Source organism: Vigna unguiculata, chromosome 11, assembly GCF_004118075.2.
Source record: "Vigna unguiculata cultivar IT97K-499-35 chromosome 11, ASM411807v1, whole genome shotgun sequence".
Classification (NCBI taxonomy): domain Eukaryota; kingdom Viridiplantae; phylum Streptophyta; class Magnoliopsida; order Fabales; family Fabaceae; genus Vigna; species Vigna unguiculata.
Genome location: NC_040289.1, coordinates 33,794,879 through 33,808,400, shown reverse-complemented (window position 1 = coordinate 33,808,400; position 13,522 = coordinate 33,794,879). Strand labels below are relative to the sequence as shown.

The 13,522-nt window shown below is 29.8% G+C and overlaps 2 protein-coding genes across 2 annotated transcripts; one reads left to right on the top strand and one right to left on the bottom strand.

Moving 5' to 3' along the window:
- The first annotated feature begins 562 nt into the window (after positions 1-562).
- On the top strand, positions 563-6,052 carry LOC114168382 (60S ribosomal protein L2, mitochondrial-like). The gene is made up of 5 exons (XM_028053167.1): positions 563-741; positions 853-922; positions 2,516-2,655; positions 4,915-5,012; positions 5,363-6,052. Exons 4-5 carry the CDS (start codon positions 4,922-4,924, stop codon positions 5,878-5,880), a joined length of 609 nt encoding a protein of 202 aa, XP_027908968.1. The 5' UTR covers positions 563-741; positions 853-922; positions 2,516-2,655; positions 4,915-4,921; the 3' UTR covers positions 5,881-6,052.
- Positions 6,053-10,632: 4,580 nt separating this feature from the next.
- Positions 10,633-12,111, bottom strand: LOC114168907. Its single transcript, XM_028053880.1, has 2 exons — positions 11,361-12,111; positions 10,633-10,881 (listed from the first exon to the last, which is right to left on the bottom strand). The coding sequence occupies exons 1-2, from the start codon at positions 12,058-12,060 to the stop codon at positions 10,775-10,777; spliced, it is 807 nt and encodes a 268-aa protein (XP_027909681.1). The 5' UTR covers positions 12,061-12,111; the 3' UTR covers positions 10,633-10,774.
- Positions 12,112-13,522: the final 1,411 nt, after the last annotated feature.

The following is a 13,522-nucleotide window of genomic DNA, read 5'->3' as shown; positions in this document are numbered from 1 at the left end:
GTTTTACTATTATCACTTTTAACACCAATTTTGGGTTTGCTTCTTAACTTGTTTCAATTTTATTTTCTTTTGATAATGTGGGCATCTCATGTCCATATTTATAATAATACTTATTATAATTGCCTCTTTTTTCTTTTATTTGAACATTGATTTTTGTAATATGGTTTCAAATAAAATGTTAGTTTTGATGGATAGTAAAAAATAATAATCCTTAAAGGTAAGTTGTAAATAAATATTTTTTTAATCTTAGTGAATACACTTAAAAGGTTGCTAATGGAAAAGAGAAGAAAATTTTAATCAAACTTAAATTTTACATTAACCTTGTCATGTCATAAATAATAACTAAGGGTAGAAAAATGTTAATTCTTTATTCTTATACCGGGTGAGTGAATTTTATTAGACAAAAGGACTTTAGTTCATTCATTGTATTTGACTAATTTACATGATTTAATAGATTTTTATATTATTGTTATCTTAAATATTATTATAAATCATGTGAGAACCCTCTTTTATTCTTTTTTTTCCCCTTTCTAAGAACACTCTCTGCCAGCACACAAGGAGATATACTCCACTCACCTACATCTCTCTACTTCACAATTCTCCTCCTTCTCTCTAACCACCAAAGAAGTTCAGATTTTCTAAATTCAATCCCTAAATCTGTTTTCATTCTTTCAGCAACAGCAACACAACCTGAGATCACCACAGAACCTCCTCCCCAAGCTGTTCGATCCATCCTTACGCGTAAGTCGAATTTCAATTTCCTCAGTTCACCTTCCTTCTTTCTGATTTTAGGGTCTTTAAGTGGTTGGGTCGAAATTTGGGAATAAACTCATGTCTAGAATTCCCTTTCAGCTCCTTAAGTGTTGAAGTGGTACCATTCTTCTGTTGAGAGCTGATCTTGCTTGGGCTTGGTTGTGGGAAGGTAAGGGAAGCTAACCCTCTCTTTAAGGTTTTCTAGAAAATCCGTGAAAAAAGCTTGAATTGCATGTTTGATTTATGGATTTGGTGTTTGAAATTGTGTGAATTGATGAGTATTTGATTGGGTGCTAAAGGGAAACTGGCTTGCTGCATGAAGGAACAGGTTCGTGACCTGATATTTTCGCCTAGGCGAGTACCGCTCGCCTGAGCGAAAATACCAGGAAAACGCACCTCTGTTCCTACGCGAAGCCTCGCCTAGGCGAGCTAGACTCGCCTGAGCGAGATCACGATCTCGCCTGAGCGAACCAGCCTAGCCTGAGCGAGGGTTCGCCCAATTTTCTATTTTTGCCACTGTTGGTGTCTCGCCTAGGCGAGACTGACTCGCCTAGGCGAGACTGACTCGCCTGAGCGAGATAACCTTTCGCCTAGGCTAGACTTTCTAGCCTAAGCGAGAGGCACTGCAGTAGTAGTGTTTCAAAATTTGTTTCCTTGGTACAAATATATATTTTAAAGCATCTTTGTGCAATTTAGACTCCGTATGATTGGAATGTTACCATTGATGTATAGAATAATTTAATTGGATGAATGTAAGTATGAAGAGATGAAGTTTGGATGGAATTTCAAGGGAAATTCGAGTAGGAATTTTTAGTGTGTGTAAGGATGTAAGGAATCTAAAATGGTTGGTATCCTGAAACTCCAATAATCATTCAAGCTCAGATAGAGTAGAATGGATTATGTCGTGAGGAGTAGCAGGAGGTCCTCGTCGTCGGACTCGATCAAGTCTTAGACGTGGAGGGGACTTACCCTGGGAACGGTCGGGTGAATACTCCATGTGTCCAGACTCTGCAGAGTCTGGAAACCGTTACAGGTGCAAGCCACCAAGAGCTCCAACGTCACTTACACAATCCGGATATAGAGTCTATAATTTATGATTGAATTACATGCTATAAATGATATCTTTTATTGTGAAGTGTGTTGATATTTACTTCTTTCAGTTAGCTTATCATTCTTGTTGTGTGTCTGCTTTTTGCATATTATCCCTTTGCAATGATCACCTATGTTTGGTGGGAGCAGAGCTGAAACCTGATGGAGACGCTTCCTCTTGAGCAGAAGTTGGAGTTTGGCAAGGGGTGCCACTGTAGTTAGACTTTTATTGTATTATTTTGAGCTTTTGGGTGTAGTCTATAATCCCTTCTACCCACTCCTATCTGATGTATATGAGTTCTTCGATGTTTACGTGTGAAGGACTGTACTAGAGATGTTTATTCCACGCGTGTTTTGTTTGCTTTTACTATCTGCTATGTTTGACCATAATATAATATTTTTGTTTGATAGTATGGAAAACTATTAAATGGGATGTTACAAATCATATTTAAAATGTTAAATAATTTTAATAAACTTTAATTAAAAAAATTAAATTTATGTATTTTTAAAATTAAGAAACTAATTGGATCAGGATTTTAAAAGAAATTAATTTAAATTATCAAGAAGTTAAACCACTAAAATCATACTTAATCGATAAAAAAATTTGAAAAGCTTGGTTCGGAACATGAACCTGAAAGGGTAAAATAATTATTTTGAAAATTTGGGGTTGCAGAAAGTAAAAAGCCTGAGATTGCAGAAGCTTCCCAGGTGAAGGTGGAAACGCAAAACGACCTGAGAAAGACGCGTCACAGATCTGTTAGTGCGATAGGAGGACGCAGCATCCACACCCGAAACGGACACAAACTTGCCTAGGTACGTTCTGCATAAATCATGACCTAAAAACAAGAAAATGCATTGTCGTTTTTTGATTTTTCTTTTCTTGAATCCAACCGAACTCGCTGAATCGTCTCTAAAACCGTTTTTTAATCGAGTTCACACGAGCCTGCTGAAAAAGAAATGATTATGCGTGCGAGATATTTAAGTTAGAGGATGTGGAGTTGGCTCGCAAGTTTGATAACTGGGGTTATACTATATAACAGTTAGAAATTATGTGGGGTAGTCGTTGTAATTTGTAGAACACTGTCGTCTTGGACCGTTTGGAGCTGATTGGTTTGAATGTTATTAGAAATGTACGATGTTGAATTGATCTTCTACTGAACATATGCCGAAGCCATGGAAAAATGTCCAATTTGTTTACTAGTTTAGTCTTTCTTGCAAGATAACACATTTTATTCCTAGAAAACCATTAGAGTTTTTTTTTTTTTTTTTTTTTTTTTTTTTTTTTTTAAAGAAATCAGTTCCTACATGTATTATTTATGAAAGAAATTGATTCCTATATGTTCTGTTTGGTAACTTGTTTTTTTGATCCTATTCAATTTCTAGCATATGTTGATTTATGGTGAACTCAACAGGGACACCTGGTTGAAAGAGATGGTTATTCAGAAGATAATTGATGGTTATCATTTTTAATTTATCACAATTGGGCAGTGCTCTATGGCAATTGTTAAACAATAACAATGATTATTTCTGTGAGAGATGTCTTTTAAGATAATTAATTAAATGGATAATAGATATGTTTAGAGTTAAGGCTTTCTCCTCCTTGGTATTCTTTTTCAAACGTTACAGCTTCTCGTGATTTCAAGTTCAATTTTTATTGTTATTGCTCGATTCTCTTGTTGCCTGCAATATTTTGTTGCTTCACTTTGTTTTTTCAACCTGTTTCACCTTTCTCTTGAAATCAATGCAAACCTCCCATAATTCACCATGGCTAGCTTGAAAATGCACCCATTTTGTACACAGCTATCCATGTCTACAAAGGGATCCCTAACATGAATACTAATATTTTTGTACTGGGGGACATTATGCTCTGTACATTTTGTTATGAATAAATATCGGGTCAATTGTTTTTTCGGTTGAAAATTTGGATATTTAGACATCCACTATTGTGTATTTTTTCTTCCATATCTCTCTCCGTCTTAGTTTGGTGCTGTTGTATGAAAATTGTGTGGTGATTCTTGTAAGAGGAAAACAAATTATATTGATCTTATTTAATGAAGGCGTCTGGTTTTTCCAAAAAGAAATCATACTGAGAAGTTGGGTCAAAAGGTTGAAAATTGAAATTGAAGAGCTGTGTGTTGTAGAAATAACATGTGATACTGCTGCTAAAACGAGGACCCAATTAGCTGAAGGAACAAAATATAGTTGTGTTGGTAGTATATATTGTTTTTGGGGCTAATCCACATAACTAGTATAGTCAATTTCTCATTTTATTATGTTCATATATCCTGTTTTTTACTTAGAAAAACTGGGTAGTGTTCATAATTCATAGTATGTGCCCTTTCTGTCTCCCTGTGAGGCATGATACCATCAATTATTTTGACTCTCGGGCCTTTAACTTTACCAATAGCAATCATATTGGTATAATGAGTTCTACTGAAAAAGAAGTGATGGTTATTGTTCCTAAGGAGGAATCACGTAGAGACCAGTGAGTACACACTACAGACCCATTTTTCATGTTTTCAGAACATATGTTGGGTATTGGTTATGTTTGCACTATGTACACCTTAATTTACTTGCAAGAAAATGGAGAAAACAAACAACTGCTTCCCACTTTAACATATACTTGACTTGTTCCATGATACTAATTATCTTGAGTTACAAGCACAATGAACAACATGAAAGTAAACAGGCTTACAACTTGCACTTGCTACTGTGAAATACTGCTGTACGTGAATGTATATTGTGGATTTTCTATACAAATGTCATTGGCCAACTGTTTTTCATTACACAACATTATTTAATTGTACTATTTTTAATTTTCTGTAAATACTTATGAATGTAATTGTGGTTTACATTTTTAAATTTTTAACCTGAACCAAAAGAAAACATTTTTGAATCCAAACTTATTTCTTAAGAAATGATATGTAAAATCACTTTTCTAGGTATGTTTTTTTATATGATTATATCCAAATGTAAACTTCTGCTTAACATAAAACCTCTATAAATGTCATTTTTTCTTTATATAATTTACAATCTGTTATAAGCTTAAGCAAATAGGCCCTGAATTTGTAGGCACTGCATGTTTGAAATGGCTTTGTCACTGTGGAGAAGTCGCACTGCTTCATCAACACTGAACTTGTTAGCCAATACTCTTCGCAGATTCTCTTCTGGTACATTCATTTCTCCTTTAATTCTCAACAATAAGAACATTAGTTTTGTAGTATTTTGTAGCAATAAGAACAAGTAATAGCCTTGTCCATGCCCTACTTCAAAATAATGTTGTTTAAGGTAGCATTAGGTACACTTGTTAGAAGACGAACCAAAGAAAATTTACATGGGTTGCGTTTTAAAATTAAAAAAAAAAAAACATGGGGTTTGAAATTTGTACATTTTATTTGGTCTATGGGCTAAATGCTATCTTAGACCTGCAAGATCCAAATGGAAATTATGGCTTCTATGCTACCCTTGTTACTTCTTTCTATATCGTTTAGTTACATGTGTTTGTTCTGCCTTTTCTCAGAGGTAACAAACACCAGTGCTCAAAGAACGCGAGAGAGTATGATGAATCAAATGATGTATTCTGACATAAACTCACGAATTGGGAGTTGCATGCCACTGTCTGCAATGCGAATTGGAACAATCATTCACAACATTGAGTTGAACCCAGGGCAAGGTGGCAAGCTTGTCCGAGCTGCAGGAACCAGTGCAAAGATCTTGAAAGAGCCCACATCAGCATACTGTTTAATCCAGATGCCCTCCGGTGTTAAAAAGTTAATTGATTCTCGGTGTAGGGCCACCATCGGTGTTGTATCTAATCCAAGCCATGGAGATCGCAAGCTTAGGAAGGCCGGTCACAGCCGATGGCTTGGTCGGAGACCGGTTGTTCGAGGAGTGGCAATGAATCCGGTAGATCATCCTCATGGAGGAGGAGAGGGTAAAAGCAAGAGTAGTGGAAAATGGGGGAAAGGATCTCGCACTCCTTGGGGCAAGCCAACCAAGAGTGGCTATAAGACAGGACCCCTAAAGCGCAGAAGGTAGTATTAGTATATGCAACATTCATTATAGCTGCTTCTGATGCTTAACATGCTTGTAATAAGTGTGGAAACTGTTAGAAAATTCATGGAACTGATTAGATTCAGATAATGTGAATGTTATGGGTTCAGATTTTATTGTTGCTTAAGTAAAATGTTTTTGCATTTTCTCTGCACTAGTCTTGTATTCACTCAGCTTAATTGGTTTGGATTAATTCTGTTTACTCGCTTAAATGAGAGCGTTTTTTTGTTTCTTTTATCTTTCTGTTTGGTATTGGAGAGAAAAAGAATATGTTGATGCTCTTTGATATTGTTCTTGAGATAGGCAAAGAATGTTTGTGCATAAAGTCACATTCATATCAGCAAGGAAACTAAGTTCGGTCTATCATAATTCCAATAAAAATCCATGTTAATTTTAAATTTGTATTATTTTTTAACTGTTTTTTTTCTCATTTTTTTGCTAATTACTGCTACCTTAAATCTAAACATAAAAATATTAATTAATATAATTAAGATAGAAAAATATATTTCAAATTAAAATAATTATAGAATTTAAATATATATATATATATATATATAATTATTTTTAATTTTAGTTTAATAATTTACTTTTAGTATTATAGTTTATTAAAAATAATTATATTTCATTTAGAGCTTATAAATTATTTGTTATATATTAATTTTGATATTATAATATTAAATCAGTGCATACATTATTTTTGAATTTATAATTCAATTAAGTAAATTAATCTTTTCATAACAAAATCACATAATTAATTTGCATTTGCAATATATCGTGAACAATATTTTTCCAGAAAATAATAATTACTTTTTTATTTAAAAGTTACTTAAATAAAAGTGTTTCATATAATTATAATTACAATTTGATTTTTTATATTACATGTAATTTTAATATATAATGATTAGTAATCTAAATATATATATAATATTCCGTGATTCTTTTTGTTTGAAATAAAATCTTATATATGATGTGTTAAAAAAAACGATTTTACAATTATTTATAATTTAAATTAATATATGGGAAATAAATTATAACTGTCTAAGTAAATTATAACGAATTTTAATAAAAAACGTTCTAGGAGTAAATATTGAATAAGAAATAATATACATAATTTATATAATATAGTAAATAAATATTTTCAAATATATATTATATATGATTTATGATAAATAATTTATGGTGTGATATAATGTTATTTTAATGATAGAAATATTTAAAGAGATTAAAATATAATTTAGCAAAAAAACTATATATTAAAATGTATTAAAAGTTAGTAATTATATGAGAAAATGTTCTAGTGGGAAAAAGAAATTTTAATATACTTTCTTAAAGATTAATTCCTAAGGATTTTTTTATTCAAGCAAATTATTTTAATTTAGGGTTAAATATGTTTTTTGTCCCTTAACTTTCAATGCATTTTGGAATTAGTCCATCTCGAAACTTTGGACCAATTTAGTTTTTTATCTTTCGAAATATGTGAATTTAGTATTTTAATCCAATCTTGTTAAGTTTATTTGACATTTTAAGCGCGTTTCATAATAGTATTTGACTTAACATTTAAACAAAAATGTGTTAAACAATATAAATAACTCAAATACAATCTTTAAATACGTACACAACATTAAATAAACCTAATAAAATTTAATTAAAATGACTAAATTTACGAATTTCGAAAAAATGAAGGACTAAATTGGTTTAAAGTTTCGAATTGTTTTTTATCTCAATCTGGTCCCTATTTTCGTAACAAAATTTGAATTTGGTCCCTATTTTCGTAGCAAAAAATATAAAAAAAAAATTCAAAAATAAAAAAATAAAAGAAATTCAAAAAATCCAGAAGCTGACATGTGGCACCCCATTTAACACCTTACTACACCACTACACCACTAAGGGAAAGAACTTGATTGGATCAAATTTTCCAAAATAGAGATTAAATTGAGATAAAAAATAATTAAGGGACCAAATTCAAATTTTGCTACAAAAATGGAGACTAAAAATATAATTTAACCTTAATTTATATAAAAAGTATGTCGAAAGAGTTATAATGTGGATAGATAAACTATATACTCAACTAATAATATATATTCAAAGATGGAGACTTATAAAAAGGAAAATTAAATACAAATATTTAACCTATTTTTCTTTTGTGAATTTTTACAAAATATTCTTAAACATCACTTAGTTATACAGGAAAATATTTACCCTAGTTCATAATTTATATATTTTCAAACATAAAATCATAGACACCTTTATCTTACCTACAATCTCTAAAATTGTGGGATCCATCTACACTTTTTTGTGCCCTATTTCTTTTTCTTTTAATTAGGTTATCCATTATCAATAACTTCATATATATATATATATATATATATATATATATATATATATATATATATATATATATATATATATATATATATATATATATATATATATATATATATATATATATATAATATACCCCACCATTTTTGTTTTTCATGTTTATCATTCAATTTTACAATGAAATGGCCACTTCCTTCATCCAGAAATGTCTAAACTCATCTTTTTTTTTTCTTTGCTAAACTTAATCTTTCTATTCTTCTTTCGGTGGAGACACAATTGTGTCCAAAAACCATGAAGTTATTGCAGACATAGTTTTTTTATCCTATAATGAATAATGTAAGATATAATTCTTATTTTTCTCTTTTTAAGTATTACAATAGTTTAATTTTAGTTTTATAGGTCTTAGTTGAATCCTTTGAATATCTACAAACATATGTATAATTTAATGGCTTAATTAACTTATAAATTTAGTTATATTTAATTAAATTTTAATTAAAAAATTTTGTCCATTACATACTTAAAATATTTGTTTATTTATTTTCGTAAAAGTGTATACTTTGTTTTTATGTTAGTATACTATATCAATTTATTAGCATCTTTCTCTTTAATTTTATTGATCAATAATTGAATAGAAAAATAAACGAGTTAATATGTGAATTAAAGACTGGAGAACAAAATAATCACGGACACAAATCAAATAAAAAGATATTTATATAAAAATAACAAATGTCTTATGCAAAATCGTATTTTTAAATATAAAGTTAATTAAGCAAAATAATTTTTTGACTGAAAGTTAATTAAAATAAAATATAATTAAATATAAGCGTGAGTTTAAATCCTACGTAAATATGAAAAAATTAACTATCATGTAAAGATGAAGTTTTATAATCTATTGTGTTAATTTATTATGAGTTGAACCTTTGTTTCATTATTTTCGAAATTGTCCAATAAATATTTTCTTCAAAGATCCGTTAAAGCTTAATTTAATTAAATCATAATATTACAATATAAATAATACTTAAAATCAAGACATCCCTCTAATTTGTATACTTTTATTGTTTTTCTTAAGGCTTGCATGATTGCTATTTTTTATCAAATATTTTTAACCTAATTTGTTTTGTTGTGAGTTTCTATGTAATTTTTTATTTTTCTGTTTTGAATTGGTTTTTCAATTAAATTTGTCCAAGATGCAAGAGATTTCACAAATAAGGTGAAGGTTCTTTTATCCTTTATTTAATATTTTATTAACACTTTATTTCATATTTTTCATTGAAATTGACTCTTGTAACTTTATAACATGATTTGAAATCAGGAATTCTATATTAAGTAGAGACGAGTGGGATGAGTTGACAAAAAAAAATTCAATTTATCACTTAAAAAATTTGAATTAAATATAATATTAGGTCTTTTATATAAGTTAACTCATATTTCAAAACTCATCATATCTTACATTTATATGGACTCTCTCTAATAGATTTAGTCAAAAGTTAAGAGATTTCAAATCAAAACAAAAACTGGAAGACAAAATACACATAATTGAGAGAGAACACGACAACTTAGTGGCTTCTTCCATGTCTGAATGTTACCGAATTCAGTCATGTTTTGTTTCATGAAATGATGGTGCTAAAATTGTGCTTTATTTTTTATCTCCTCATTTTTTGTAATCATTGTTTCCGGCTTGTGTGGTTTTTAATTTAATATCAAATGTTTGTAATTCAATTATGTCTAAAATTAACTGTGTAGAAATGAGACATTAAAGTATTATTGAAGACTCATAAATTTATTGATAAACTCGATAAAAACTCATAACCAACCATGTGACTTCAAAATTTGTTTTAGTATTTAAGTTTGGTAGTTTCAACCGATTAATTCTGACTAATTAATTTTGTTTCATGTGAAGATTAAGTTTGAGAATATTGAGTTTTTTTTTTTTTAATTTAATATATTTTAATTTTTTGAAATTGTTTCAAAGTTCTGTATCCTAACAATAAAAAAAGGTAAAGGTATTTTAATAGATCTCTTAGAGTCGAAGAAAAAACTTTTTTATCATGCCGTTATTCAATGTTTATGCTTCAGTTTTCTTTACAGGACAGTAAAATAAAATAAAAAATTATATTTCCTATAAACCCCTGAAAGTTTTGTTGCAGATTTTATCTTGGACCGTATTTTTACTCCTTATAGGCAATTTTAGTTCTAACAATCTTTTTCTGGTTACTATTTGCAAATTTCATATAGAAAAAATAATATTAATTAAATTTAAAATTTATTTCCTAATAAATTTTATAAATGTTTGTTTTATCAGAATTTATTATTTGTTAAATCTATTATTTCATTATTACTGATAATTTCATTTTCCATTTCTGACAAACTTTCAATCTAAGCTTAGTTAGAAAATCCTTGAGATAAAATATACAAGGTTCATGTTCAATACATGTTAGTTAAAATTAACATAACATGTTCAAAGATTATGCATATTATATTAGATTTTAATAGCAAATGACAAGTGTACAACAACAAAGCACTCTTAACTAACAAACCAACCCTTAGCTAAACTTTCTTAGACACAAATGATTAAGGCAACAATAACTGAACCAATGAAAGAAAGCAGACAGAAAAAAACACTACCAGTAGATTTTATCACAGCCTTGGAGATCACCTTGTCTTCTGCAAAATTTTCGTTAGTCACTGAGTCAGAGTCATCAAACAGTTCCCTCATAACTCCAACAAAAGGATAACAAAAAAATTAGGCAAAACATAGACAGTTTTATAAAATATTCTTTCAGTATTTCCTTTGATCAAACCTAGAATTTTTTCTTAATTTATATAATGTAAATTTGTTTTATCTCTGGTTGATGTAAGATTTTTAATACATCTACTCACGTTGAAATATATGCATTCCGAGTGTAAGACTTGCATGGGACTAGAAATTAGGACTCTGATACCAAGTTAGAAGTGAGTTTTAAGTCCACTCAATCATACAAAACCGACTTGTAAGATGAAGATTACATCCAGTTATATATAATAAATTGACTTTATCTCTAGTCGACGTGAAATTTTAAGCCTAACTAGAAAACAACTTATAAGTAAGTTTTGTTCAACAAAAATATGTATATACATGTCAAATGATGAAGTTAATTACTTACTGCACTCTTTAGGGTGACATAAACAATTCAAACCAGCACCACAGGTTCCATTAGGCTTTTCACACCCTTGACAAATTTCAGGAACACGAGGAATGTCGACAGATATTCTTGTTCCAACCTTAAATCCATGATCATGTCCACCATGTGGTGTTCTTCTATGCACCCAGCTGAAATGAGAGCAGTTCAGATGCCGAGGGTGAAAATCCCTGTCAAATTTTCTGAGATCTTCAACAACTAAACATGGATGAGGGTAGTTGTTGTTCTCTTCAGCACCTCCACATGTGTATAAGTTTGTACAATTTTGCATGGTTGGTAAAATGGGGTGTGTTCTTCTGCTTGAGCAATTGAAGAGAAGAAGTGAGTTAGGCTCAGGAGGAGAAGGGAAACCAGCTGTGACAGCCATGGGAGAAACATATTGCAGAGAAGAACAAGAAGAGTGAGTGATGGTTAGGAATCTACCATTGTTGTCTAGTGACGAGACATGAAAAAGACCAAGGGATGTTCTGAAATACAGATTCTGAGATATGCACAAAACGATGCTGTTTAATATAGAAGAATTTGGATTCAAGAAAGGTGTTTGTTTTGTGGTGTTTTCACAGTAGTTTGCATAATTTTGCTGGGGTATAGAAGAAACAGAAGAACCTAATAATATGATATTGAATAAGAGTAAAGAATGAAGAATTTGTGGCTTCATGTTCATCCCTTTTCTGAATCGATGCAAAGAATGTTCACTAAGTTATTTTAATATTTGTATTGGTGATGATGAGAAAGCATGGTGTTAATAACTCTGGAAAACACTTTTTCTCAAATCTCTTTCTATGTTGGCCCCATGGATGCTTAGTGACTTTTCTTTTTCCTTCTTTTCCTTTCCTTAGTCACTAGAAAAAGGTCACGTTGCTTTGAGAGGGAATCTTAGGCTTCAAATTTAATAACCTTTTTTTCTTTTCTTGTCAATTTACTACTTTAATTCTCAACTTTTTTTTTTATGTTTTTCCTACTTATTAACCCAAATTTTATTATTCAACAAATTCTGTTATTTTTATATTACTTTAGATGGTACTAATCTTAAGTTATCTTTATATCTGATTAAATGTTACTTTGTTTTATTCTTCAAACTTTTAAAATCTAACCAATTGGTATCTTCGTTTGAGATCACTAGTTTTGTTGTTGCTTTTTTTTTTTTTTTTTTTTATGTGTAAACCCTTTGATAATGTTTAACCATATATTGTTTGAATTTTGATTTAAGAAAAAAAATATACAATCTCACAAATTAAACTTCTATAATCTTTCTATCATACTTAGAAGTGTTTTTTGAACAAATTATTGAACCAAATATTTTTTGGATATTAGTCCCAAGTAAATTAGAAAAACTATCCAATATAAACGTTCCATTTGCTCAAGTTTGATCTCTAAGGAAAAAATAATATTGTTTCAAAGTTTTCTAATACTTCTTTGTCACCATGTTTATTTTTAATTGTAATAATTTCTATATATGGTAATTGGTAAGTTTCTATATTTTTTAAAGCATTTGTATTTATAATAATGTATAGGTTTTTTTTACTTATTAGATAGACATGCATATACGCACACATCCTAAACTTTCTTTCAGGAAGACTTTGAAATCACTGAGTCTTTCGAGGATGATTCATTGGGGAGACTAGAAATGACAATTCAGGCGGGCCATGCATGGCGAACTGAGTATTTTAGTCCACTAGCCCACTTAAGTTCGCCCCACGATCTGTGTGGACCAATGACGAGCTGATTCGCATATTTTGCATTAACTTAAATTTCTAAAATTCAACAACACCGTATGTCATGAGTGTTTCTTCTAGTCAACTTGCTCATTCAAGCTTCTTCTCTATTCCATCCAAAAAAGTAACTTGTTCATTTGTACTCAATTCATCCAAAAGTAGTTTCATCATTCACTTCTCTTATCTTGTTTCAATCTAGTTCAAAGTCTTTTCTATTTTCATTTATGCTTAAAAAATAGAAATTATAAAATTGTGAATATTACTTATTTTAAGAAATAGAATCATAATTTATTACTTCTACTAATTAAATTAAATACAAAAATAAGTTATTAAAATCTTGCACACTAATATTTTACAAAAGAAAAAAAATTACAAAGAAAATAATTCCTTATGTGGACTATGAGCTAGCAA